This window comes from Xiphophorus couchianus, chromosome 6, assembly GCF_001444195.1.
Source record: "Xiphophorus couchianus chromosome 6, X_couchianus-1.0, whole genome shotgun sequence".
NCBI lineage: Eukaryota > Metazoa > Chordata > Actinopteri > Cyprinodontiformes > Poeciliidae > Xiphophorus > Xiphophorus couchianus.
In genome coordinates this window covers 9,160,089-9,184,846 of record NC_040233.1, presented here as the reverse complement: position 1 = coordinate 9,184,846, position 24,758 = coordinate 9,160,089, and the positions used below count along the sequence as shown (strand labels likewise).

Sequence of the window (24,758 nt, the reverse complement as noted above, 5' to 3'; positions counted from 1 at the left end):
TCAAATGACATAAGATTGTTCCTGTCAATCAACTGATGAAGGAATGTAAGCCCCTGTTCAGCCCATTTAGAAAACTTTTTGTCTAAGAAATTGGGTGTGAAGGATTTAATATGTCCAATGCTTGTTAATATTGACAAACCTCTTGGTAGCTTGAAAGAAATTCGCACTTTGTTCCAAATGTTAAGTGTGGTTTTAGTCCACAATGGCAGATCCTTTACTAGGATATCTAAAAATGGCAATACTTTTAATGGTACTGAGCACTTTGCTTGCTCAATGCTCAGCCATCTTGTTTGAGAATCCTGTTGGATCCATGAAATTAGAGGCTTTAACTGAGCTGCCCAGAAATAGTATTTCAAAACAGGAAGATTGAGGCCCCCTTCCGTCTTACTTCTTTGTAGTGTTTTGTATTTTATGCGAGGGCGCTTGCTTTGCCATATGAATTTTGATATAATTTTATCCAATTCAACAAACATGGACTTTGGTATGCCAACTGGTAACATCTGGAATAAATACAATAATCTGGGTAACAGATTCATACGAATGGTCTCAATGCGACCTAGGAGGGACAAAGGCAATGCTGACCATCGCTCTAGGTCATTTTTAATTATATCCAGTGTTTTGCTGTAATTGGCATGATACAAATCATTTAATGAGAGAGAAATATTGATGCCTAGGTATTTAATGCCCTCCCTTGGCCACCTGAAGCCGCTCTGTTGTTTAACCCCCAGTGGAATATTGTTATTGACATCCATTGCCTCAGTCTTATCAACATTTATTTTATAACCAGAAAAATGTCCATAAACAGAAATCATTTCCCTCAGACGTGGTATTGATGATGTAGGATCAGACAGATACAGAAGTACATCATCTGCGTAAAGAGATATTTTATGTTCCTCTGTGCCAATCAAAATCCCTTTAATTTCATTATTGTCCCTAATAAGCTGGGCTAATGGCTCGATACTAATTGCAAACAAAAGAGGTGACAAAGGGCAGCCCTGTCTGCATCCGCGCTCCAGTTTGAAACTTGCTGACCTGAAACCATTAACTCTTACAGCCGCTTGTGGGGATGAATATAATGTATGTATCCAATCTATAAACTTGGGCCCAAATTTAAATCTCTTTAATGTTTGAGTAAGGTATTTCCATGACACGCGATCAAAAGCCTTTTGGGCATCTAAAGATATTACAGCTGTCATAGTTTTCTTTTCTTTTTGGTGAGACATAATATTCAATAAACGACGCAGATTATTTCCATAGTACCTCCCGACAATGAATCCAGTTTGATCTGGATGTATGATTTGATTTATTATAACATTTAATCGTCTCGCCAGAATACCAGTTAGAATGCGTACGTCCCCATTAAGCATCGATAATGGTCTATATGACCCACAATCAGTGGGATCCTTACCTTCTTTATGCAAAACAACTATTGTGGCATCAGACCAGGATGGCGCCATTGTTTTAGTTTCTAAAGAAAAGTGGTATGCTTCCAATAAAAGTGGAGTAACGATGTCTATGAAACATTTATAGAATTCATTTATGAAACCGTCGGGACCAGGACTCTTATTATTTTTAAGGGATGAGATAACGTTTTTAATTTCTTCTTCTTGAATTGGCTTATCTAATTGTTTAGCTACAATATCGGATAATTCAGAAATATTTATATTTTGTAAGTAGTCAGCTATCTTACTCTCATCACCGCAAGTGTCAGTGTCTCGGTATAAAGCCTTGTAAAATTCTGCAAATGTTTCAGCAATATCTTTCGGTTTTAAGATGGATTTATTGCCCGATTTCAGCTTTTGAACTACGTTTGAGGACTGTTGTTTTTTAAGTCGAAAGGCCAAAAGTCTACTCGCTCTATTTCCATTTTCATAATACTGTTGCTTGGCAAAACAAAGGTTACCTTCTATCTTTTCTGAAAGTAAATCTTGGAGCTCTCTGCGTGATGTATTCAAATCATTCAGAATCCTGGATGCTCTAGTCTTTTTATGTTGAAGATCCAGTTCCCGAATTCTATCTTCTAAATATTTCTGTTTGGCTGCCTTTTGTCTTTTTTTTGCTGTCGTGTAGGAGATGATGCTACCTCTTAAATAGGCCTTTGCACAGTCCCACAACATAATAGGAGATGTTTCAGGGGTATTGTTTATGTCCAAATAATTTTTGAGGTCTAATTTAACAAATTCAACAAATTCTTTGTCATTAAGAAGGGAGGCATTAAGTCTCCATTGCTTAAATGATGGTGTCAATCCCATATTCCACTTGAGGGTAACAGGTGCATGGTCAGAGATTGTGATGGGCAATATTGTGATATCCTCAATTCTGTGTAGCTCGGCCTTGGCAGTAAAAAAGTAATCTATTCGTGAGTAAGATGCATGCCGGTTTGAGTAAAATGTGAAATTTCTGTCCTTTGGGAATTTGGATCGCCATACATCCACTAATCCAGCTTCCACAGACATATTTTTAAGCATTTTACCCATCTTAGATATAGGGGTTCGAGAGGCTGGGTGCCTATCTATATTTGACATTACGCAATTAAAATCCCCCCCCATAATCAGTAGACCAGAGCTGTATTCTGCAATCATATTGAAAACTGACTTAATAAACCCTGGTACATCTTCATTAGGGGCATAGACATTTACAAAGGACACTGATGTTCCATCAATTATCCCATTTACCAATATAAATCTACCCTCCTTGTCCTTATGTACTAACGTTTCAGTAAAGTTAATTTGCCTATGTATTAATATAGCAACACCCCTTTTCCTGCCAGAGCAATGTGACGAATAGTAAACTTTATCAGCCCAAGACTTATTTAATTTTGTATGTTCTACATCTGATAGGTGTGTTTCTTGTAACAGTGCTACTTGACATTTTGATTGTCTAAGTTGCAGCAATACTTTTTTTCTTTTGATTGGACTATGCAAACCCCTCACATTATAACTTGTTACTGTTAGTGTACTCATAACTGAGTTAAGTTAAAAATATATATGTGGTAGTATTGTGTTGGAGGCAGAGACGGCCATTTGACGGATGGAACCAAACTTGAGTAACATGGATGCTGAACACCAAGATGATGCAATAAACTAAAAATAGTAAGGCTTTGCTGTACAATATTGTCAAAACTAAGATTCAAATGCTCTGCTTTTTTTGATGCAAAAGGATCCTTGGGGAACAGAAGGATCAAAACGCAAAAAACACAATTAAAAATGCGCATTGCTAACAAAATGCAAGGTAGTGGGTTTAAGTCCCTAGCCACTGTAAAAAGCGGCAACAAACACAACCGAAAAAGGGTTGGATGTGTGCAAAAACAAAAAAAAAAAAAGAGTGTGGAAGTTCAGGCTCCTGCAGGAGAGCATAAGTATGTGTACTTTAACCACAACGTAAAATCTACTAGTAATATTAATACAACTTAATTATGACTAATTATGACTTAGTAATTTAACAAGGTTAGAAGTGACAATGTTACGCACCTTTCAAACGTACCAGTTTAGATAAGTGGCACTGCCGAACATAAACACGGTTAGTATTTAAGCAGTTTCAGATCCCGTTATTGTAGCGGGGATGGTCTTCCGTATGTAGTCCATGGCCTTCACGGGATCCCGAAACTCCTTACTGTCCTCTTTGTATGTGATTTTGAGTCTTGCTGGATAAAGTAATCCGAAGCGCACATCGCTCCGTCCCCGTAAAGCTTTCCGTGCATCGGAGAAGGCGGCGCGCGCCTTGGCGACACTGGTGGTGTAATCCGGGAAGATGGCGATCCTTTTACCCTGGTAGGTCAGCGGGGCTTTGTCCCTGGCTCTCCTCAGGATGTCAGCGGCGTCTCCATCATAATGCAGCTTGGCGATGATCACACGGGGTCTTTCTCCGTCTCCTGGTTTCGTCCGAGCTGCTGTTCGGTGTGAACGATCGACTTTTACATCCCGGTCCATCTGCAGCGCTTCTCTGATCATTTTTGAAACCTCTTTAGGTTCGGCGGAGTTCGGCTGTTCCTCAACGCCAACTATGCGGATATTTCCGCGCCTCATCCTCCCCTCCATGTCCTCGCACTTGTCCCGTATCTTAACCAGCTCGCTCTGAAGTTCGGTGACGGTGGTTTGCAGAGTGTTTACCTCATCAGACCATGTAGACAGTCCACCTTTCACGTCTTCAATGTCCGTTTTAATTGAGGTAATTTCTGCATGGATGGCGGTGGCGTTGCTGGCTATTTCGGCCCTCACTGCGTTGATGTCAGCTCTGAGAGCGGTGAACTCTTCAGACAGCGCACTCCTCATTTCCTCCCTTATAATTTTGGAGATTTCCCCTCCTATAGAGGTTAGGATATCGGCTCTCAACTCCTCACTCATACCAGGGCTCTTGGGTTGTGGGTCTTCGCCTTCTGGAGTACGCTGCCTCGTGGCTCTGGTGTTAGCCGTTAGCTTTGCCGTGTTACCGTCGTACTTGAACTTTCGAAGTTTATCCGCCATTTAACAAGTAACGTTCACTGGAACGGAATTCTTTATAGTCCAACACCTTTATCAACCCGATTTAGGTCGCAATTAGTGAGCAGTTGTGGTTTTTAAAGCGAAAATATTAATAAGCCTGCAGGAGCTCTGAAATATCCGTCTTTACTCCATCTTGGCTCACTAGCGCCCCCCTTTTTATGCATTTTTAATCACATTTGTGTACGTATTGTAAATTAAATTTTGATTCCTTAGTTATTTTATCCTCGCAAGTGTTGGAACTTTAGTAAGAAAAAATAAAAATGATGTCACTTTTACAGATGCCTTTCCTTTTACAAGAGTTTTTTTTTTAAATGCCACAACAAAAGAACATGATTGAGATCATCAGCATGAAAAGTATTCCCTATAATTGTACTTCTACTCCAACTATTCTGCTTCTTCACACACCTGAGAGAGAGAGAGGATTCTCCTGTTAGTTTTTTTGTTCAAGCTCTCCATGCCAATGTAATTATCTAACAGCACCTTGTTAGGTCGGTGTGTTTGCATAATGTAAGAGCGAATCACTTTGTTTTAGTTCCATGGGAAAGTGTTCGGACCCATGGTTAATGTGAAGCATAGAAAATGGAAATTATCTTTTCTTATTATGGCATTTCTGCCTCTGTCACATACAGTGTAGAGATGCTGTATGTGACAGCATACAGCATCCATGCTGTTAACTACGGCATGGACGATGAATTAATTAAGTGTATGTCAATTAAAATCAAATTGACAGGTCCTTACAGGAGATGGCAATAATGGAGGAAATAAGATTATATTTCTTGAATCAAATCACAAAGAAAGAAATTATCTTGTGAAGAATGAGAAATGAGGCTAAGAGCTCCTTTGTGACACCACGTCAGCCTTGTAAAGTGTCAAGCAGAGCTGCTTCACTAATACAAGCTTGTTTTTCCCCAAGTCCTTCTTTTGTGTTATTCCTCCACCACCAGGAGTTTTTTTAACATCATTACACCTTATTCAGTTGTCTCTCTCCTGGATCTTGGGTTCATTAAAGCCCTCCAGGTGTTCCTACATACAGAGTGCAACAGAAACATACATGAGACCACCATCAGCTAAGAGACATTTTTGCTACACTACATTACACTAGTCTTTAGTTGCAGGCAAGCTCACAGTGCTCTGAATTATAGCCTCCAACGATTCTCAGATCTATGAGGAAAAAAGGAGCCAGTGGTGTAATATTTGATGATGGAGCATGCAGGAGGAAAAAGTAATAAATCACTCCTGGCTCTTAACATCTCTCAGCAAACCCACAGCGCTGTAGGCTGACAGCAGATGGGGGAGATGAGGAGAGATACTGAAGAAAAAGGCAAAGAGACAAGAAGTGGATGAGGCTAGATGGAGAAACAAGGTAGAAATTAAACCCCACACTTCTTTCACAGTGCAGCTTTTGCAGTTTCAAATAACTCCATTTAGCTCAAAAAGTTTTTGGCAGTTCCCCTGAATAGGTAGACTGGGGTGGTGGTCCCCCCATTCAAAAAGGGGGACTGGAGGGTGTGCTCCAATTATAGGGGGGGCACATTCTTAAGCCTCCCTGGCAAGGTCTATTCAGGGGTCCTGGAGAGGAGGGTCCATTGGATAGTTGAACCTCGGATTCAGGAAGAGCAGTGTGGTTTTCGTCCTGGTCGTGGAACACTGGACCAGTTCTACACCCTTGGCAGGGTCCTGCAGGGTGCACGGGAGTTCGCCCAACCAGTCTACATGTGTTTTGTGGACTTGAAGAAGGCGTTCGACCGTGTCCCTCGGGGAGCCTTGAGGGGGTCCTCCAGGAGTATGGGGTACCGGGCCCTTTGATACGGGCTGTCAGGTCCCTGTATGACCGGCAGTAAGTCGGGCTCATTTCCGGTGAGAGTTGGCTGCGCCTAGTTGAATTTCTAGGCGCAGCCAAGGTGTTGAGGGGATCCGTTTTGGTGGCCTTAGGATCTCATCTCTGCTTTTTGCAGACGATGTGGTCCTTCTGGCTTCATCAGGTCGTGATCTACAGCTCTCGCTGGAGCGGTTTGCAGCCGAGTGTGAAGCGGCCTGGATGAGGATCAGTGCCTCCAAATCCGAGGCCATGGTCTTGAGCCGGAAAAGGGTAGAGTGCCTTCTCCGGGTCAGGGGGGGTGTCCTGCCCCAAGTGGAGGAGTTTAAGTATCTCGGGATCTTGTTCACGAATGGGGAAGAAGGGAGCGGGAGATCGACAGGCAGATTGGCGCAGCGTCTGCCGTCAAGCGGGCGTTGTACCGGTCCGTCGTGGTGAAGAGAGAGCTGAGCCAAAAAGCGAGGCTCTCGATTTACCAGTCAATCTACATTCCCACCCTCATCTATGGTCATGAGTTTTGGGTCATGACCGAAAGAACGAGATTACGGATACAAGCGGCCGAAATGGGTTTTCTCTGCAGGGTGTCTGGACTCTCCCTTAGAGATAGGGTGAGAAGCTCAGTCATCCGGGAGGGACTCAGAGTAGAGCTGCTGCTCCTTCACATTTGATTAAACTTAAAATATAAAATAAAGTTTGTGTCTGAGAGAAAATAAAACACAGATTTTTTCAACAAGGATTTCACAATTAGGATATGCATTTAAAGAAAATGTATTGAATATAGTGTGATGCAGGCCTAAAACACACTGAATGTCGACATACTCTTGATCAAAGCATGTTTTTTCAGTTTTGCAAATGGTTCCAATTATCAGCAGTACTATTGATGTTTGATTTTAGGATGTGAAATAACAGAGTGCTCTGGTGGCGCAGGGGTTAAGCACAATCCACATATGGAGGTTTTAGTCCTAGACACGGACGTCACATGTTCGAATCCCAGCCTGATGACCTTTGCCCGCATGCCTTCCTCCATCTCTCATTACTCACTTTCCTGTCAATTCACTATCAAACAAAGGCCACTAGAGCCAACAAAAGCTTTAAAAAAAGAATGAGAACAAAGGATGAAATGTAACATCTGACACAATGGCTACATTTCCATGCTCACTGTAGGCCATGAGAAACCCAGAGGAAGTATGTGTGAAAGGGGTGAAAGCAGGCAGAATAAGTGAAAGCGATGAACGCAGATAGCGGCGCTGAAAGACAGACGGACAGACAGTGTTGCCGGGTCCCCTCCCGGCCCATGAAGGAGATGTCACTAATGGGACTGTCAGGCCGCGGTCAGCAGCCCTAATCAGCACTTAGAAAAACAGCTTCTACTAACAGCACTTCATGCGCCACATACTGCTTTAGACATAAAGCTTTCATCAAGGCTTAGTGAACCTCGTCAGATACTGTTTCAGATAACTTCTGTGCATGTGTTTAAATGTCGGGTTATGTTGGCGGTTTGGATGAGCAGACTGAAGGGCTTTGCCCTGCTGAAAGGGCCTCTGTGGAGCTGCAGATGTGTTGTCACATTAAAGAAATATAGAACTTCAGGAGAGATTTGCTTTGGCTGGTTTTCTGCCTATGATGTAATCCAATATATTTTCTGTCTCATTTTTCTGTTAATCCATGTCTGGTAGTGAGAAGGTTGTTTTTTTTTTACATGCCAAAATGAATCTTAAAAATCTTCCCACACTTATTGGAAGAATCTTTTCCATCCATTTCTATCTTGTTCTCATTGAAATATCAGCTTTTCCAGTCAAACTGAATTTTGGGATCTTTTTATGTGTCTGAACTATCTGTAAACTTAAACAGGTAAAAGCACATCAATTCTAACAATCTTATTTTCATGAGTAATCCACAAACCACCCAGTTTTATTCTGGCATGATCTTTTAAGCCTGCAGCATCAAATTTCTAGTGACAACAGAATCGCTACACATTTCCCTGTGTGTCTCAAGCAAAGACCTGAAAGAAGTTTTGAATTCATGCCAACATAAAAAAAAAAATGTAAGTACTTTAATAATTAATGGTTGTTTTACCCCAGGCCAGATCAGTCTCGGACGCAGCAGATGGTCTACTGTAATGATGCCATTACATCATTAAGTGTTCCTTCAGACGATGAAATGTTGTCAGGCATCTCTTGCACATCTCTGCATGGGTCAACTTTTATTTATGCTTTAACTGTTTTGGTTGTTGCGCCTAATTTTAATTTCTTTTTAATCATCCTTAAGCTTGGTGTTCTGCGGGATTCTGTTCTTGGCCTATTTGTCAAAAGTGTGTCGTTCTTGCTTTCATCCATTAATGGTTGTTAAACAAGATACTAAAATATCTAATACTGAGATGGATTTCAAGCTTCTGTTTCTCAGGTTATTGTAATTCTGCTGTTACTTTCTGCACTAAAACTTCTTTGAAACTAATCCAAAATGCAACTGCTCAGCTGGAACCCCAAATTTTCCCATGCTGCACCTACTCTGATCTCTTTACATTGACACCATTCAATACAGAATTCACCTTAAAGTTCCTGTTTTCTTTTAAAACACTGGAGAAACACTGTTTGTTTGATTTTATGTTTATGTTTCTCTTTTAATTTGATGTGTTTTATTTTTGTGTCCATTTTTAATTCTCATTAAGTTCATTAAGCCAATAAGATGAACTTATCATGGGTCATGATAGCTGCAAAAAGCAACAAAGAATTATAAACAATACACTGAAATAGTCAATCAAGTAGAACTCCAGACAGAGTTGAGTTGAGACCACTTAATTAAATACACAACCACTATTGAACAGATTCACGTTGTCTAACTTTTTAGTTGGACCGCAACTCTTCCAGTGAGATGAGCAAGTGTGGCAGAAAATCCGAATGCTCATCTATGTTATTTCGCACCTTATTACTTTATATAGCAAATAGGCAATGTGGTGGGGATCACAGTATAACAGTTTCCTGTTACCTGCCAACTCTCCTTAAATCATTTACAATCCACCACAGATATTACAGACTCATCTAGATGCGTCCTCTATAAGATACTGGCACTTGTAGATCAAAAATAGAAACGAAGGTCTGCAAAACTGATCCAAATTCTCTCCTTCCTTCTTTATGGAACAGCACAGATCATCAGTGAGCCGGAGCATCGTTGCTCACTTGGAGTGTTTCGCCATCAGTTCAGGTGGCACTGCAGTGGGCTCAGAAGATCACTTAACTTATCTGGCCTGCAGCATACACCCCGGACCTCCTGACGCTGTGCTACACATCAGTCAGCAGCGTTCAGACACAGAACCTCTGCCAAGTGCTGTGCACCCTCGTGAGCAGTCTTGATGGAAATGATTGAAAACACTCTACAGCTAAACTGGGGCGGTAATATTGCAATGTGCCAGGGGCTGGAGAATCCTTATACTCTGTTGCACTTTAAGCTGCATCCATTTCCATCCTTCTTTTTTCTGATCGCTTCTTTTATTCTCAGCAGAATAGACCTGGAAAGTAATTGCTTTACACCGTCATATTTAAAAATTGTGAACATAATTTAGATGCCTGACGTGTCACTAAAATTTGAAAATAAAGTAGACACACTGAATTTTTTTGAACATCCTTTCATGTCTTTTCCTCTTTGTAAAAATATGAATAAAGAAAATATTAAAGGGGCAGTATGATGTAAAATTGCCTTTTTTATCTTTATATCATGCTGTAATGTTATTCCCTCATCAAAAACATACCTTGAGTTTTGCGCAAAATGCTTAGTGGCACAAAGTGCCGCCTTCGAGGATGAAGCTCTTCCCCGGAGCTGCAGTTTCCAGGCTTCTGAGATTTTGTTTCACAGAGCAACCCAACCCCAGGTGGAACTGCACCTCTGCTGTTCTCATTATACGAGCTACTTCTCAGTTTAACGCTAGTTAATAGAGGAACGATGTTGTGATGACGTCCTGAAGGCAGAGTGTTGGAAGGAGCAGGACTGTCCAATTTCAAGGCTTTAAATTACAAAGTCAATTTTCTTTTAAGTCATATTTGATATAGCATTTGTATAACAACATAAGGTAACTGGATTTGCTATAAAATGATTCTACGTGGCTGGAAAACAGACAATGTTGCCCCGTCAACAGATCTCCTATTTTCACTCATTCTGTATACCCAAATCCTCATTGAAAGGATAAAGATGATTTCCACTTTCATTAGCTGTTAGCACAGTAGTTTGGTGCATTGAAGGATACAACAAAGCACTTTGAGGGGGTCAGGTGTACAGCTTAGGGTTAGCTTAGGGTTAGCTAAGTAGTTCAGTCTAATGAAGCATGGATTTAGGTATTTTCCAGATCTCGATAAGATTGAAAAAATTAATTGCACTGATTTTATTTCATATCTTACTGTCCAAAAGTTCAAATTGTTCATCTATTATTTCCATCTACACACACATCCATCCATTTGCCTGTTAAATCATCCAAAAGCACTCTCATGCCCAGAAAGTTGGGACAGGGAAAGTCTGAAAATGTGTGGTGAATGGTAGCCGTGGTAACTGTCACTACTTCAGGTTGGTGCCTTCAGGTTAATTACTACCTGTTGGGTCTCTAAAGCGGATCTAAATGTATAATTTAGCTTGAAGTGGGGAATCCGAACAATAAAATCCAAGTGGCTGCACTCCTTTCTTTTAGATGAATGTTTTTTGATATCATATTTCCATCCTAATTCTTGGGCTACTGCAGCTCATTGTTGCCTTTGGAGAGGTTGATTGTGTTGCTGTCGCAAATTTCGCCGAGGAGTTTAAGTGTTGTTGCACCACAAAGCATTTAGATCATGCTTACACCCACTTTACACGTACCCATTCCTTTCCGTCTCAGCCGTTTTAAGCCACCGCTTTCTCACCTACACAAAAACATCCAAATTGTGTTTCCTGCACCTCTCTCTCCCTCTCTCCTGAACAAGCACATTGACAAACAAACGCTGTTCTACTGCCACCTCCTTCCCTCTCAAAGCCTCCAAGCAGAAACAATCCCGGTGAATTTAAGTCTGGCCCTTCATCCGCCCAGAAAGTTGCACAGCTTTTTTTATATATATATACTGTATATATATTCACAATTTGCTCCAGCTGGAAGCTGGCAGAGTGTCACCCCGCTGCTGTGAATTATCGGGTACAAGCTGCGTTTGGTTTCCTACGAAAAGTGTCGTTGCACGAACATGCATTTATGCACACAAACGGAGTGCAACTGCACGGCACATCTGAGAAGATATGCCTGTCACACAGATTTGCTTAGGCATGCTGCTGTATTCTATTTTGTAGTTTGGGGAGTTAAGAACGTATCACACAGACCGACAAACAGCAGAGGCACATTGTTTGTCTTGTGTCTCTTTCAGTTTGCTCTGTACTGCCTCTAATTCTGTTTATCGTCTCTCTTCATACTTACAATTGGAACGATCTGTCCAAAGCTTTTCTCTTTTTTTTTTCTTTTTTTTTATATGCAGCTTTCCATCTCACTGCTTTCCCATTTACTAAGCCAGTGCCTGCCCTAATTTCCAACATTCTCAGATCAGTGGGAGCTCATGATTATGCTCCATAACCATGTAATGTTCATCTCAGCCAGGCACGTTTAGAAGGTTAGGCATGATTTGCCCTCCTTTTTTTGTCTGCTAAATAATGGAGCGTGTACGTCGGTGTCCCCTCTCTCCCCTCTTTGTGGCTGCATGAGTGATCCACTAGCACCATCTAGTGGCTGCATGTCGACGCATTTCTCATTGACTGAGCTCATTGGGGTTACATTTATGGTACTCCCAAAAGGACGGAGGAGAGCAGAGTTCACCCGGGGAAAAAAGAAGGAGCTTCAGTGGTGTCAAGCGAGGCATTTAGTTTAAAAAACCGGCATTAAAAATGAGCTTGATGGTGTCAAGGGCTGAAGTCACGGTGCTTTGATCTGAAAGATGAATAGTGATTTAAGGAGTCGATGTTTCACAAAGAGGCCTGATGAAATGCAGTATAACGAGGCTCTGCGAGGCTGCAACAGGCAGGAAATGAGGGCTTTTGCTCCAAAAAGCGGTAATATATTCGCACAAACAACAAGTGAGGATTACGTACTTAAACGTCTCTTTATCCTCTTCCTTCCATGTGTTTCTCTTCTCTCCTCTTCTCTCATACAAATTTATGGTAACTTGAAAGCATATTTTTGTAAACAGAAGGACTGACTTGAGTCACTGAGTGGCGGATGAGCAGGAGATGGATCTCATCGCCGAGTGTGGGTGGAATGGGTGGATAGAGTGGTATTATAGGAATCTGAATAGCTCCGAGCTCCATCTGTTGTGTACCATAGAGCTGATGAGTCATTTGGCCTGATAGAACTTGGGTCAAAAGAGCCCCGAATTCCCAACTTTATACCCACACAGATAAACAAAAACCTGCTCACGATGTGAGTTAGTTCTGTGGGTTTGGTTTGCTGACACACATCAGGTATGAGATGGTCTTAAAGGTCATGTTTACCACTTCTGTCAGGATAAACCTACATTTCTATACTACCATCTGCAAACTGTGATTAGGCATGAATTAGTTAAAGTTATTGCTGCTGGCAAGCCACAGCTATCAGTTCACGTTTAAACTTGTAAGGTCAACAAAATCTCAAACTTTTTCAACATGCTGATAAAATCTAATTGGTCACAACATCTAACAGATTATCTGTAGTCAGTGTTTAACCTATTACAGATAAATGGTTAACACAGATTGCGTGAGCAATTAGTTGTTAGTAATTGTACAGCACTTTGGTCAGTGGTACTGTTTTACAGTGCTATATAAATAAACTTGCCTTGCCTTGCCTAGTTTGGAGATTTAACTTTTTTTTCCCTTTAATTATGCTTATCAGATGGATGCACAGTGGTGCAGTTGTAAACACTGTTGCTTTGCTTCAAGAAGGTTGCCGGTTTGATTCCTGGTCTTTCTGCATGAAATTGAATGAAAGGTTGGGCTGGCTTCCTCTCAAAGTCCAAAAACCTTTCTGTTGGTTGGTTGGTCTCTCTAAATTGCCCTGAGGTATTATGTGTGTATTTACATGGTTGTTTGTCCTGTGTATCACTGTGTTACTCTACAAGGACAAGCAGGCTGAGGCAAAAGACTGATGACTGTTTATTTGTAGTAAAGCCCTTTAAAATGAAAATATAAACCATAATGCATTATTGAGATTTTCTTTTTTAATAAAAGCAACAATAGGCCAAGTGCTGTTGGGCATCTTTTATTTTACTGCCTTGAAACTGGCAAGTGAATGTTTCAGAGGCTAATAGAAATATTAAAAATTGTTGTGCAGCACACAGAAAAGGAATGAGATTAGCTACTGTTTAGCAAACATTGACTGTATTACTAATAGGTCAAACTAGGAGAACTATATTGAGGTGTTGTTTTTTTCCTTTCCATTTCCTTTTGTCACGTTTTTGGTGAGACATTGACTTTGTCAGTCCTTTAAATGCATTTTTTTTTCCTTTTTGTGGGCTATTGTCTTATCATTTCTCTTCAAACCAATATACAACTTGTCCAAAGCTTTAAAAAAAAAAAGCACACGTCAGCTCTTGTAGTGTTGAAGCTGACAGCTGTTTAGTTGCTTTGATTCATGTGTGAATGCAGCTTCCAGGACCTGAAGCTCTTCTGAAAGACATCAAACAAAGAAGAGAGACTTTCTAGCATGCAAAAAGCAGAGAAAGTTGTGAAAAATTGTCTCTATTGTATTTAAGTCGAGCCTATACTTAGACTAAACCATTTAAGCTATTCAGAGGCATACTTACATTGTCCTGTTGCACTACCAACAGGACAATGAGTGGTTGAGTTTAACATTGCCAATTGATGGATTTCCTTCAAGATTATTTAAATCAAATTCAGTGGCACAGGTCCTGAATCAACAATGCAATCCCAGCAATGCAAAAAAAGCTATTTAAAATTTCAGAGAAAAAAAAGCAGATTTTTTTTTTTTCTGAAATGCATTCTATTTTGTTACGTCGCCTTCTTATAATTCATCTATGAACTATACTTACCTTAACTGAGGCACCTTCAGTGCTTTTAGATGTTCTGGGTTTTTCTGTGACCTTGATTATTTCATTTATTACTGTTGAGAATAAATAAATTCTGTGTTTTCCTTCTATCTCTTTTAGCTAGTTGCTATACTAAAACTGAAAGAAATGACATGTTAGGAAATGCAAATGACACACAAGGGAACACCCTGTTTGGGGTGTAGCTTAGATAAAGGCTAACAAAGGAGATCACAAACTCTTCTTGGGTGCCATTTTGTCTGTTACCTCCTAAAGGTAGCATGAGAAATGGACCAGCTGTGTTTTGATATTAATAAATGGAATTCATGAATTCAACTCACTGACTCTTATTCAACCTCATACGTCAAGAACGTAGCATGGAGAACGGATGATTCTCCACATTACACAGTTTTAACAACTGGACAGTCATATTTTCACATGCGGGCAGATTGTTATTCCATCAAGAAATGAAATAATTTAAAATAATTATGTATTCGCTCGGGTTATCTTTAATATTAAAATTTGTATGACTGTCTGAAGCATAAAAATACAAAATCTGTAAGGAGGCAAATAATTTTTTTCTCAGGAATGTGATCTTCATAAAGGTGTGAAAAATAAGAATTGAATCAATTCTGCCAATTTCAAAAATGAACTTTCATTTTGATATCAGCAGGTTTCCTTCCTGAGGCTTGTATCTAAGTTATACAAGCTAAGTCGCTCCTATACAAATATCGGTGTAAAGGAACTGGTAGTCCTGCCAATACTTCATGCACCTACGCCGCACAATACCAGGTTTAACCTTCACTTTCAGGCACAAGTAGAGTTATGTTTTTCCCTGTTGGCGATGAGCTCATCCCTGCATTTAAAGGTCAGGCATGCATTTTCTCATAATCATTCCACTCTCTAGCTTTTGTGATATTTCAGGTAATGAATCTAGATAATGTTTCATTTTCGACAAGCTTTATCACCCAATTTATAATTCATAAAGCAGTCACAGTGTGTAAGGAGAAACTTTAATGCTCTTTTTGTGCCTCTCTCTTCAAACTATTTTACTCCACTGATTCCCTAAGGGATACATGACTGAGCCTAAATATAATCTACATTTGTAGCATAGCTGGAAATGATTTTTCTCTGTGTTGGTGAGTTTTAATGTGCAAAACAACGGCTTGAAAAAGAAACTCTACTTGTTCCCTGGTTGTTTACAATCCACATTGCTGTCCTGTTGATCCAAAGTTCAATTTGACTTTATTCAAGCCTCTAGCAGAAACTCTAGAGGTCTAAATAAACTCTGTCAAAATACCAGTGGAAATCCAAAAATGTGAAGAGAATTAATGTTGTAACACCAATAAAGACTTCTCAGTTAATTAGTTAGAAAGTTATAAATTGCTTGTGATTTTTAAAAAATTTAAACATCTATAAACTAATACATATTTTTCCAATCTTTTTATGCCTTTTTTAAAAAGTTTTATCCTTTGAGGGATCCCTGTTTTATTCATTTAGTGTCAGCAACAAACTTCTTGATTGAATGGATATAAATACACATTAAAAGTATGAATAATTCAGAGCTTATCTGTGCCTTATTATTTTCTCATTGCGGCCCAAAGTTGGAACACCTCATGACCAAAACCTGAAATCAAAGCTTCAGCACAAACGAGAAAACTTGAGATACTTTTTGGCTGATGTTTTCCCTTTTTAAACAGCCTATTGATTGCATCAAATAGAGCTGGCATTGGATTAATAAAACAAATTGTTTGTTATTTCTGGGAGCAACATCCTTACTAAGTTCTTCTGTGGTAAAAATAAAAAAGAATACTAAATAGCATTTATATAGGTACTTTATATATCAGATATAAAGCTCAATTTTCCATTTGTAGCAAAGTGAATTTGACCAAAGCGCAATGCTTTGAAAAATTATTCATGTCCCTTAAACTTAAAAACACAACTTTTTTATGTCTTGTCACAATGAAAGAATTCAATATTTAGTGTTTTTTTTATGTGATGGACCGAATCAACACAAAAAACCAACATGATAATTCAATCTGTTGTATCTTGAGGAATTGTGATGGTAGCGTCATGGTGCTTTTCTCAGCAAGAATAAAGAAGTTAAACCTTGCAATCAATGTAACATTTTTCTTCCACTTCACATCTTTACACTATTTTTGCATTACTATGTCACATAAAAACCCTTTAAACCATGGATTTTTGTGGGTGCAGTGTGAGAAGTTTAAAAAAACGCTGTAGAAGCTTTTCTAAAAGGCACTAATCTTTGCTTTTCTTCTTTAGTTTCTAATTTCTCAAGTTGCTCAGAGGTGGAGCAAACTTAATGTGATTATTTGCTATGTATGTCGAGTCAACGGGTGTCGCCGAGCCAAGCCGCTCATCCATTTTAATATCCTCCAGCAGTCTGAGTTGACAGTGAGCACTGCTGAACCAAACCAAAACTAAACTGAACTAATCATTGCCAATTTTCCTTGCCCTACAAGGCTCTCGCCTGGTCTAATAAAACTGCCACATTTAATTTCCGTCTGCCAAAAAGGTGGCAAGTAAAGATGGAATGATGAGAACTGATTAGTAAGAAGTGAGCCAGCTTGACAGGGATGGATTAAAGTTTGGTCGGTCAGAGGTGCAAGGGCGCAGACATTCATGGTAATGTTCAAGTCTTTGGATGCAAAGGGTTATTAACGTTGTAGCTCTCACAAAACAGTTTTTTTATGTCAATGTTTCAGCTGTTTACATTTTTAAACGGTTTAACTTTTTGTTAAACGTAACAAAAAGTTCAAAACAGGTTTTCTAAAATATTGCAAAGGTTTTTTTCTTTAACTTCAGTCAGATCTTTTTACCTTCCCTGTGATTGGCACAACCCTCCATTTCTCAAAAGCAGAACTATATATATATATATATATATATATATATATATATATATATATATACAGTATCTTTTAAATGAAATGACTCTTCTTGCAGAATATTACTGGATACAAGATGTTTTGATAATATCCCAGATGGATATTTTTCTCCCTCTATGCTATATTTGGCAGAGCTAATGTGGTTTTTCTTAGGTTGGTATATATTTGTAGGATGTTATGTTTTTCTGCCGATCCCCAGAAACATTCATTTCCCCTCACGGTTCCACAGCTGGGTGTGATTGTTTGTTCATTTTTGTATCAGCAGCTTCTTTCAATGTCCCGACTGTTTACTCCTTCATTTCCATTTCCTGTGTCTTTTACTGATTTCACACAGACTGATCTGTTTCGTCAGGGTTGGCTTTGCTCTCGGTTCTTGTTCTCAAGGCTGGATATGCTTACTTGAGTTTTTCACTTAAAGTTTCTCACCTAATAACTTTGAAGGCAGCAGAAAAAACTTATGACCATGTAGTATGGCAAAGCACAGTTCTTGGTTGTTAGGTTTGCTCTGTTCCAACCCATCCATCTATCTGTTGGATATATCCAGTTATTTTCTTAGGGGGGCTGGTCCCTATCTCCAACAGTGATTGGTCGAGAGACGAGGTACACACTGGACAGATCACCAATCTGTCACAGGGCAACATGAAGACACACAAGACATACAACACTACACACACACACACACACACCCATAAGGATAATTTAGAGAGATCCATTTCCCTGATCGTCAAGTTTTTGGACTGTGGCAGGAGGCCAGAATTCAGAAAGAACAATCAAACTCCATGCAGAAAAACCTCTGAGATTTTAATCCAGAATGCTTCCAACTTTAGCTTATTTTTTTGTTTGTATGTTTGTTGGATTTGAAACAAAGATGAAGCAGCTCTGCTCTTTTCTACATTAATAGTTAATAATTTGCTATATAAGTGGTCATTACTGGTTCATATTGAAATATTTTATGTGAATGATGCCAATACATCTATAGTAACAAAGAATCCCTAAAAGACTTGACCGTATTATTTTGACTCACACATTGAATATAAGTTGTATTTGGTTTGATGTTTTTCTGAAAAGAAATTTAGTTTCAGCTGTTGAAATACTTGATATTCAACAAAGTATTTAAACAGTTCTTTTTGTGTACAAGCACGCTGTGTACACAAGCATGACTGACTGTGGTAAGACCCTCCTCCTGGCTCTGATTGGTTGTTTCTGGGAGCGATGTATTTCTGCAGATGGCACTAGGACCACTGAGAGAACATGGAGAAGCTCAGTTTTTTTCACAGATCATGTGGCTCATATTCTATCAGGACATAGTGACAGTTCTGACAAATAATACAAATCATATTTTTTATTAAAGTTATTTAATGCCATTTTAAAGGGTGTCATCCAAGGAAGAAGCTGGTGCTAAGAAAAAAAGTCACACCTTCAAACATGACTGAACATTTCAGCTGCTCACATGGACAAATGAAATGGAGAAAGGCTTTATTGGAGACTTGAGCAAACAAACATTTGTCCATAGTCAAGTATTATTCTTAAGGTCTTTGTTACTACTATTGACATTGCACAAAGTGGATGAAATAATGGTAGAAGAGAAAATACCTTGAAATTCCTCTTAAAATCAAGCCCGAAGGATCTCAGTAACAGACAACGAACCAGATATAATCAAGGATTTCTATCATTTTAACCCTGAGTGGATTGGAGCAAATTCACCATAATTCATATTTGTGTATTGTAAGTAACAAATCCTTGAAGTTTATATTGCATAATCATTCCACAGCAAAACACAGCGGTTGCAATAATTCATAGCCAGTCCCACCTTGATATGACTCTTATTTTAATAAATTCATGTAAAGCTAAAAAGACTCCATAAAATACCTCCCTTCCCTCTATATACACGAGAAAATGTCTCTCACTTTATTTGGTTCACCTCTGTATTTTCTTGGCTTCCTGTTTTTAAATCGGGCACATTTCAAATTATTCAATCTCATTGTGGGCTTAACTGTAAAAGTGAAAATGTAAGTGAAATATAGGTCTCTGTTAATGGATTGTTAAAAACAAAAAGAGGAAGCATCAGCTGTATTTATTATTGTTGGCAGAGAAACTGTGATTAGAACGGTTCTCGGCAAATTATTACAATTGCTGCATCATTTATGGAATATCCTCAGTAGTATGCATACATTTCCTTGATGTCTACATCTTCTTTTTTTCAATTTTGGATGTCAAATTAAGGTTTCCTGCATTAAAATGGGCTGAAAGGAAATTGATTAAAGTTTCTAGAGAACAAAGTCCCTATTAATCTAATTTTCATCTTATCTGTTGGAGAAGAGCTAAATTTAATGTTGCTTTTTCTAATGTGTTATAAATTGGAAGGCAAAGCCAGGGTTTTTGCTTTGGTGGCTTATGTTTTATCTTTGACGTTATTGCTGGTGTATTTTTGTGTGTGTGTGTCAAACTCTAAACTCAGAGCTAGAGGAAAGGAAAAGAAATAAAATCAATAAAGCAGTCACATCTAGCGCAGCGTAAACATTTCATTGTTCAGCACAGACACAACACAAAGCTCCAATTATTTAAACCCCTACTCATGTATTCTGTCTATGATGCAGAAAGAATAAAACACTCCAAAAGAAAGATATGGGAATTTAGGAATATATATAAATGCTTTGTAGTTTTGCCACAGTGCTACAAAAAAAATATTTCCTCAGTTCTGCTGTATTTTATTCCCCTAGCCCCCAACTTTTCTTCTCAGCCTTCTGCATGAAAATTCTGCCCTTAATCTATATCACCTTGTTGTTTGCACATTCAGGTAACTCCCCTTCAGAGGAGTCCGAGGAGCGGGACAAGGAGCCCAGGACGTTGACTTACCCAGCATACATTGCCAGCCTTCTGGACACGGGCGCTAAGCGCATGGCAGCCGGTGTCAGGATGGACTGCAACAGCCAGGGCCAGTGCCCACGCTCCTGCCACCTCTGCCACATGAGTCCCAGGGCGGCACAGGGGCGGCAGCAGTCTGAACCCGTCCTCCTGAAGATCACCAAAGCTGCTCCCATCTACGAATTAGTGTCCAACAACGAGACCTATCAGGTTTGTGGAATGTTTTTTTTTTTCTTCAGATTTTTCACAGAGCCGTATGTTCAAAAGACCTATTTTGCACAACTTTTATTTTTCCACTAAGTTCAAATTTATTCTCTCCAGAAATTGATTTGTGTTTCCAGAGTCTAAGAAAATTGCCCTCACGGTCTCCTACTTCTGTCAAATTGTTGTATTTTCCACTTTGATGTGCAAAGGCTTTTCCACGCCTTTGAATCTGAGCTGGAACTTTATGCCTAAAGACAGCATTTAATAATCCGGGCATGAGGACGGCTGCATGATCATTAAAACCGCACAGAGTCCGTCAGCTGGCTCCCTGCTACGCAGCCTTCTCTATGTGGATAACAGTATGTGTGACATCCAAAACCTTAAGCCCTTATTATGAAACACAAAGAACCTACCAGGGAAGTATTTCTCTTTCAGTTTCACACCTTGCTCTTTGGAAAGCATGCCATGCCGCGGGGCCGCCATGCTGTTCTGTGACTTATTTGATTCCATCAATATTGTACGTCGAAAAAGCTTCTGCTCCTGCAGGATGAAGAGGCGGTCGATATGGGGCTGTACATGTCTAAGAGCCTTTATCGCCAAGCTCAGTCGGACAGACACAGCTGCTATTGATGGAAACATCCGAAATTATTGGTGTAGACACTCACCAAGACAAAACACAACAGCTCCAATTTGATTGAATATTTCTGTATGTTTTTTTTCCTTTTACTGCCCACGATAGCACAATTTATAAGAAAAGGTGTCATTTGTTCTTAAATTACTCACATATTTACACATGATTTTTAGTAAGTGCAACTGGGCTTCAAATTTGCTCCTGCAATCACCTGCTATGCTTTTTTCAACACAAGTAAACGTTTGACTCCAAACAAGCTGTATTCGTATATTTTCACATTGCAACCGAAAACCTAAATTCATTTTCTTGTGATCGACCAACACAAAGTAGTTAAAGCTGTGTTTGCCTTGCTACTAATCCTGGGCTTTTCGTCCTTGTAGGCTCTCCAGGACGCAATGATGAGCATGCTGTGGTGCTCAGGCAAAGGCGACGTTATTGATGACTGGTGTCGATGTGATTCCAGCGCGTTTGGCACAGATGGACTGCCCACCTGCGCCCCGCTTCCTCAACCCATGTTAGTGAAATAACATTACCTTACCTCAGTTCAACCCATTCGGAAGGGATGTGAGAAATGCCATCTGTCATTTTACCAGCAGAAATCAATCTCCTTCCAGCGTGGACTCGAGCAATCAGCTTCTGTGGATACTCAATATTTAATTGCAGCCAACCATTACAGCGATCAATGGTTTATTCCTCCTGTCCGCTCAGGGTGTGCTTTTCAATTAAACAAACTGGTGTATATTGTTTGGCTGCCAGGGCAACCTGTGTATACAAAATTCTTGGTGCTTCGTATAGTAATGCCGAACATCAACTCTAGCGCGAATCAGACGTTGAGAGAAAAATCCCTGACTTTCTTCTTCGACAGCAGTGTTTATGATTGTGTTTTTATTTAGCTCGCAGGTGTGTGAATCAGGAAGGATGATGTTAGCTGTCGGCTACGGTAAAAGGTCGCCATGTTGACAGGATGCTTCACGACGGCGCCCGTTTTCCGTGTTTGTCCCTCTGTCACCAGGCTGAAGCTGTCTTACACCTATGAGCCCAGCAGCTCATTGGTCATCATGGAGTGGAACCACACAGAGCCACCAATCGGGGTACGCACCGTTGATTACCTCATCAGCCAGGAGAAGGTGACAGAGAGGACGGACCACTCTAAACTTGAGACAGGTACGTCGCATTAGAATGGCCATAAATAAAACTCACCAGCGGATCGATTGTGAGGTATATTGATATTTCCATGGATGCAGCGAGAGTTATTTATGGGACACGAATCATGAAATCCAGTAGAAATTGCACCATCATTTGCTTTAGCACAGGGGTTCGCAAGTTTTTCAATACAATAATCCATTTTTATTCTTACTCCTACAAAATAAAATCCATCTAGAGCCGCAAAACCTACAAAACCAACCTTTTTATCAACCCCTGCTGCCCAAGTGTTTTGACAGAAAATTGAATTCAAAATTAAAAGTTACTTTTTAAAGTGGATAACTTTGTTTTCATTGAATAAATACGCTTTAATGAAAAGATGGATATGTTTATACACTTCACTTATGTCGATAATAAATATAATGTTTGTAACACATCCTGTGACCTATATATATACTGTATATATAAAGGCTAAAACTAACATGCTAAAACTAACCTCCACTCTCTTTCTGTTTTTTCAAATGTTTCTCATTTCTGAATTATTTCATTTTCGAGTGGCTAAAGAGTGACGGGTTATAGATCTCTGCTTTAGGCCTTGTTTTAGATTGTTATTTTGAAGGCTGCCACAAGATGGTGTACATCAATAATAATAAAAAAAATAACATACAGTAAGTACAGGAGTTCAACTTCGTAACATTTTTTGAAAGCTGTTTGCACGTTTATTTTTTGTATATATTTGCTGTTAGTGTCTGGAGGAATTATCTTGCTTTTTTTCTTATTTTATTCTTTTTGGACGGGTTGAGGAATGGCAACATAACAGATCTGTGACCAACAATGAAATTCCACCTAATTTGAAACAAATGTGTTCTGATTATTACTATAAAAACAATCCAAATTTCTCTTTTAATGGGGTACATGTACTTTCTTGCTCATTTATATGGATTTAACTATTGAGGGTTTTTTCCCCCTCGTGTTTTCACTGAAAACAGGAAGCTGTATGGCTAGCCAGTGAACCAGCAGCAGGGTGTGTAACTACCCATGACAGAGAGCAGAGATACTTGGCCGGCCCTAAATGAGCAGAAACTGGCAAAACAGGGACAGTTTATTTTAGCCGTAATGATCCTATCCATAATGCACAGTGCTGCAGTTCCCCTTGAGTACCAGAGTTTGTTGTAGCGTAATGAGAGAATAAACTGTACGTGTCAGAACAGTGAGGATTATTAATCAATAATGCTGCTTCAGAATGCAGAGAAAGGAAAATCGGATGCTGTATTAGACAAAAACCTAAGAAAATAAAGGAACGGTTTAGCAGTTAAGGTTCCAAGGATCTCTACTTTCTTTGTGATGAAAACTTAAAACAATAAAAAAAAATTCTCATGTCACATTGACATATTTGTATTATCAATAATTAAGGCAATATTTGATTAATTCAACATATTTGCACTTAAAAGCCCATAGCACAATCTCTTCTAGATTTTAAAATATTCAGGATAAACAAGGTAAATACAGTTCCATCTTCTCCTTTCTACACATCTAAAACTGTAACAAAACATAATTTGATTTCCCGCTAAGGCACACTGCAACATATTGTCTTTGGACTTTAAGAAATTCTGCTATCAAAAGTTGAATGACATTACAATTCCCCTGACACTCCATGCAGATGTTCTTACTTATTTTCTTATCATTTAAGCTAATAAAACTTTAATCACTTGGGAGTAAGGAACAAAATAGGCATAACAGGAAAATTAGCTCATTGTGTGCAAGTACATAACAGACAATTTAAACCCTACATCATGATGGACACACAATATACAAAACTCGTGCGAATCACAAGCAATCGGACCTGGTATTTTGTACATATGTTTTGTTTCCTGGTGTTTAGTCTCACATTTGCAGACACGTCAACAAACATGGCAAGAAAAGAAAAAGCATGACACTAGTTTTTTAAGTACAAAGAATTTACGTCGGATATCTCGATATATAAATCTGTATTAATATAAAATTGAAATTTGGCAGCATATGTGCGAATCACAAGCACATATGCTGCATCAAATTTAATTTTCCTTTTTGTTGCATTTTTTTATTTGTGACATTATTGGAACCTCTAATGCTAAATTGGATGGGGTGATGGTCCTTAGAATCAAGTTGTACATAAATATGTAGAGGTTATCCAATCATTTTACACAATATATTGCCCTATCAATCTAATGTCATTATTGATAAGGATTAGTCTTTCAAATGGTAATCAAAAATGTAGATTGAAGCCAGTGTGGTGAACAGTGTTAATACAGCAAAACAAAAAGTGTTGTCAGGATATTTTTACTCTCCTTGTTTGGCCAGCAAAGCTTTTTTTTACAGAAATTCTTTACAGAAAATGAGTTTAAAATATATTTCTAATGAAAGAAATGCTCTGACGTTTATTATATACCAGCAATTTATGCCCTAGTTGTGCACAACCAGACATTTAAAAATAAACAAAAACATATTGACATAGCCAGCCGAGTTGAATTGCTGCTCTCTTTGCTATCGTGTAATTAATTTTTACTTTTAGAAAATCAGCTTTCTTTTCATTCCTTTGCTTTGTAAATTCATGCATATAGAAGGAAAGCCCAGAAACACTAAAACATTTGTCATCTAAGCGATTTGTTATGAGTTCTAGAGGGCCACTGAATCCAAAAGAGCAGAGGGAGGGGTGTTTTG

At 39.1% G+C, this 24,758-nt stretch overlaps 1 protein-coding gene across 6 annotated transcripts in view; it reads left to right on the top strand.

The window, feature by feature from the left end:
• astn1 (astrotactin 1) overlaps nt 1-24,758 on the top strand; it is a 348,102-nt gene that overhangs the window by 277,501 nt on the left and 45,843 nt on the right. For all 6 annotated transcript variants that reach the window (XM_028020864.1, XM_028020863.1, XM_028020862.1 and 3 more), the window contains 3 exons: nt 20,013-20,290; nt 21,296-21,429; nt 21,928-22,079. In XM_028020864.1, the coding sequence (XP_027876665.1) occupies nt 20,013-20,290; nt 21,296-21,429; nt 21,928-22,079 (564 nt within the window). The remainder of the gene's footprint in view (nt 1-20,012; nt 20,291-21,295; nt 21,430-21,927; nt 22,080-24,758) is intronic.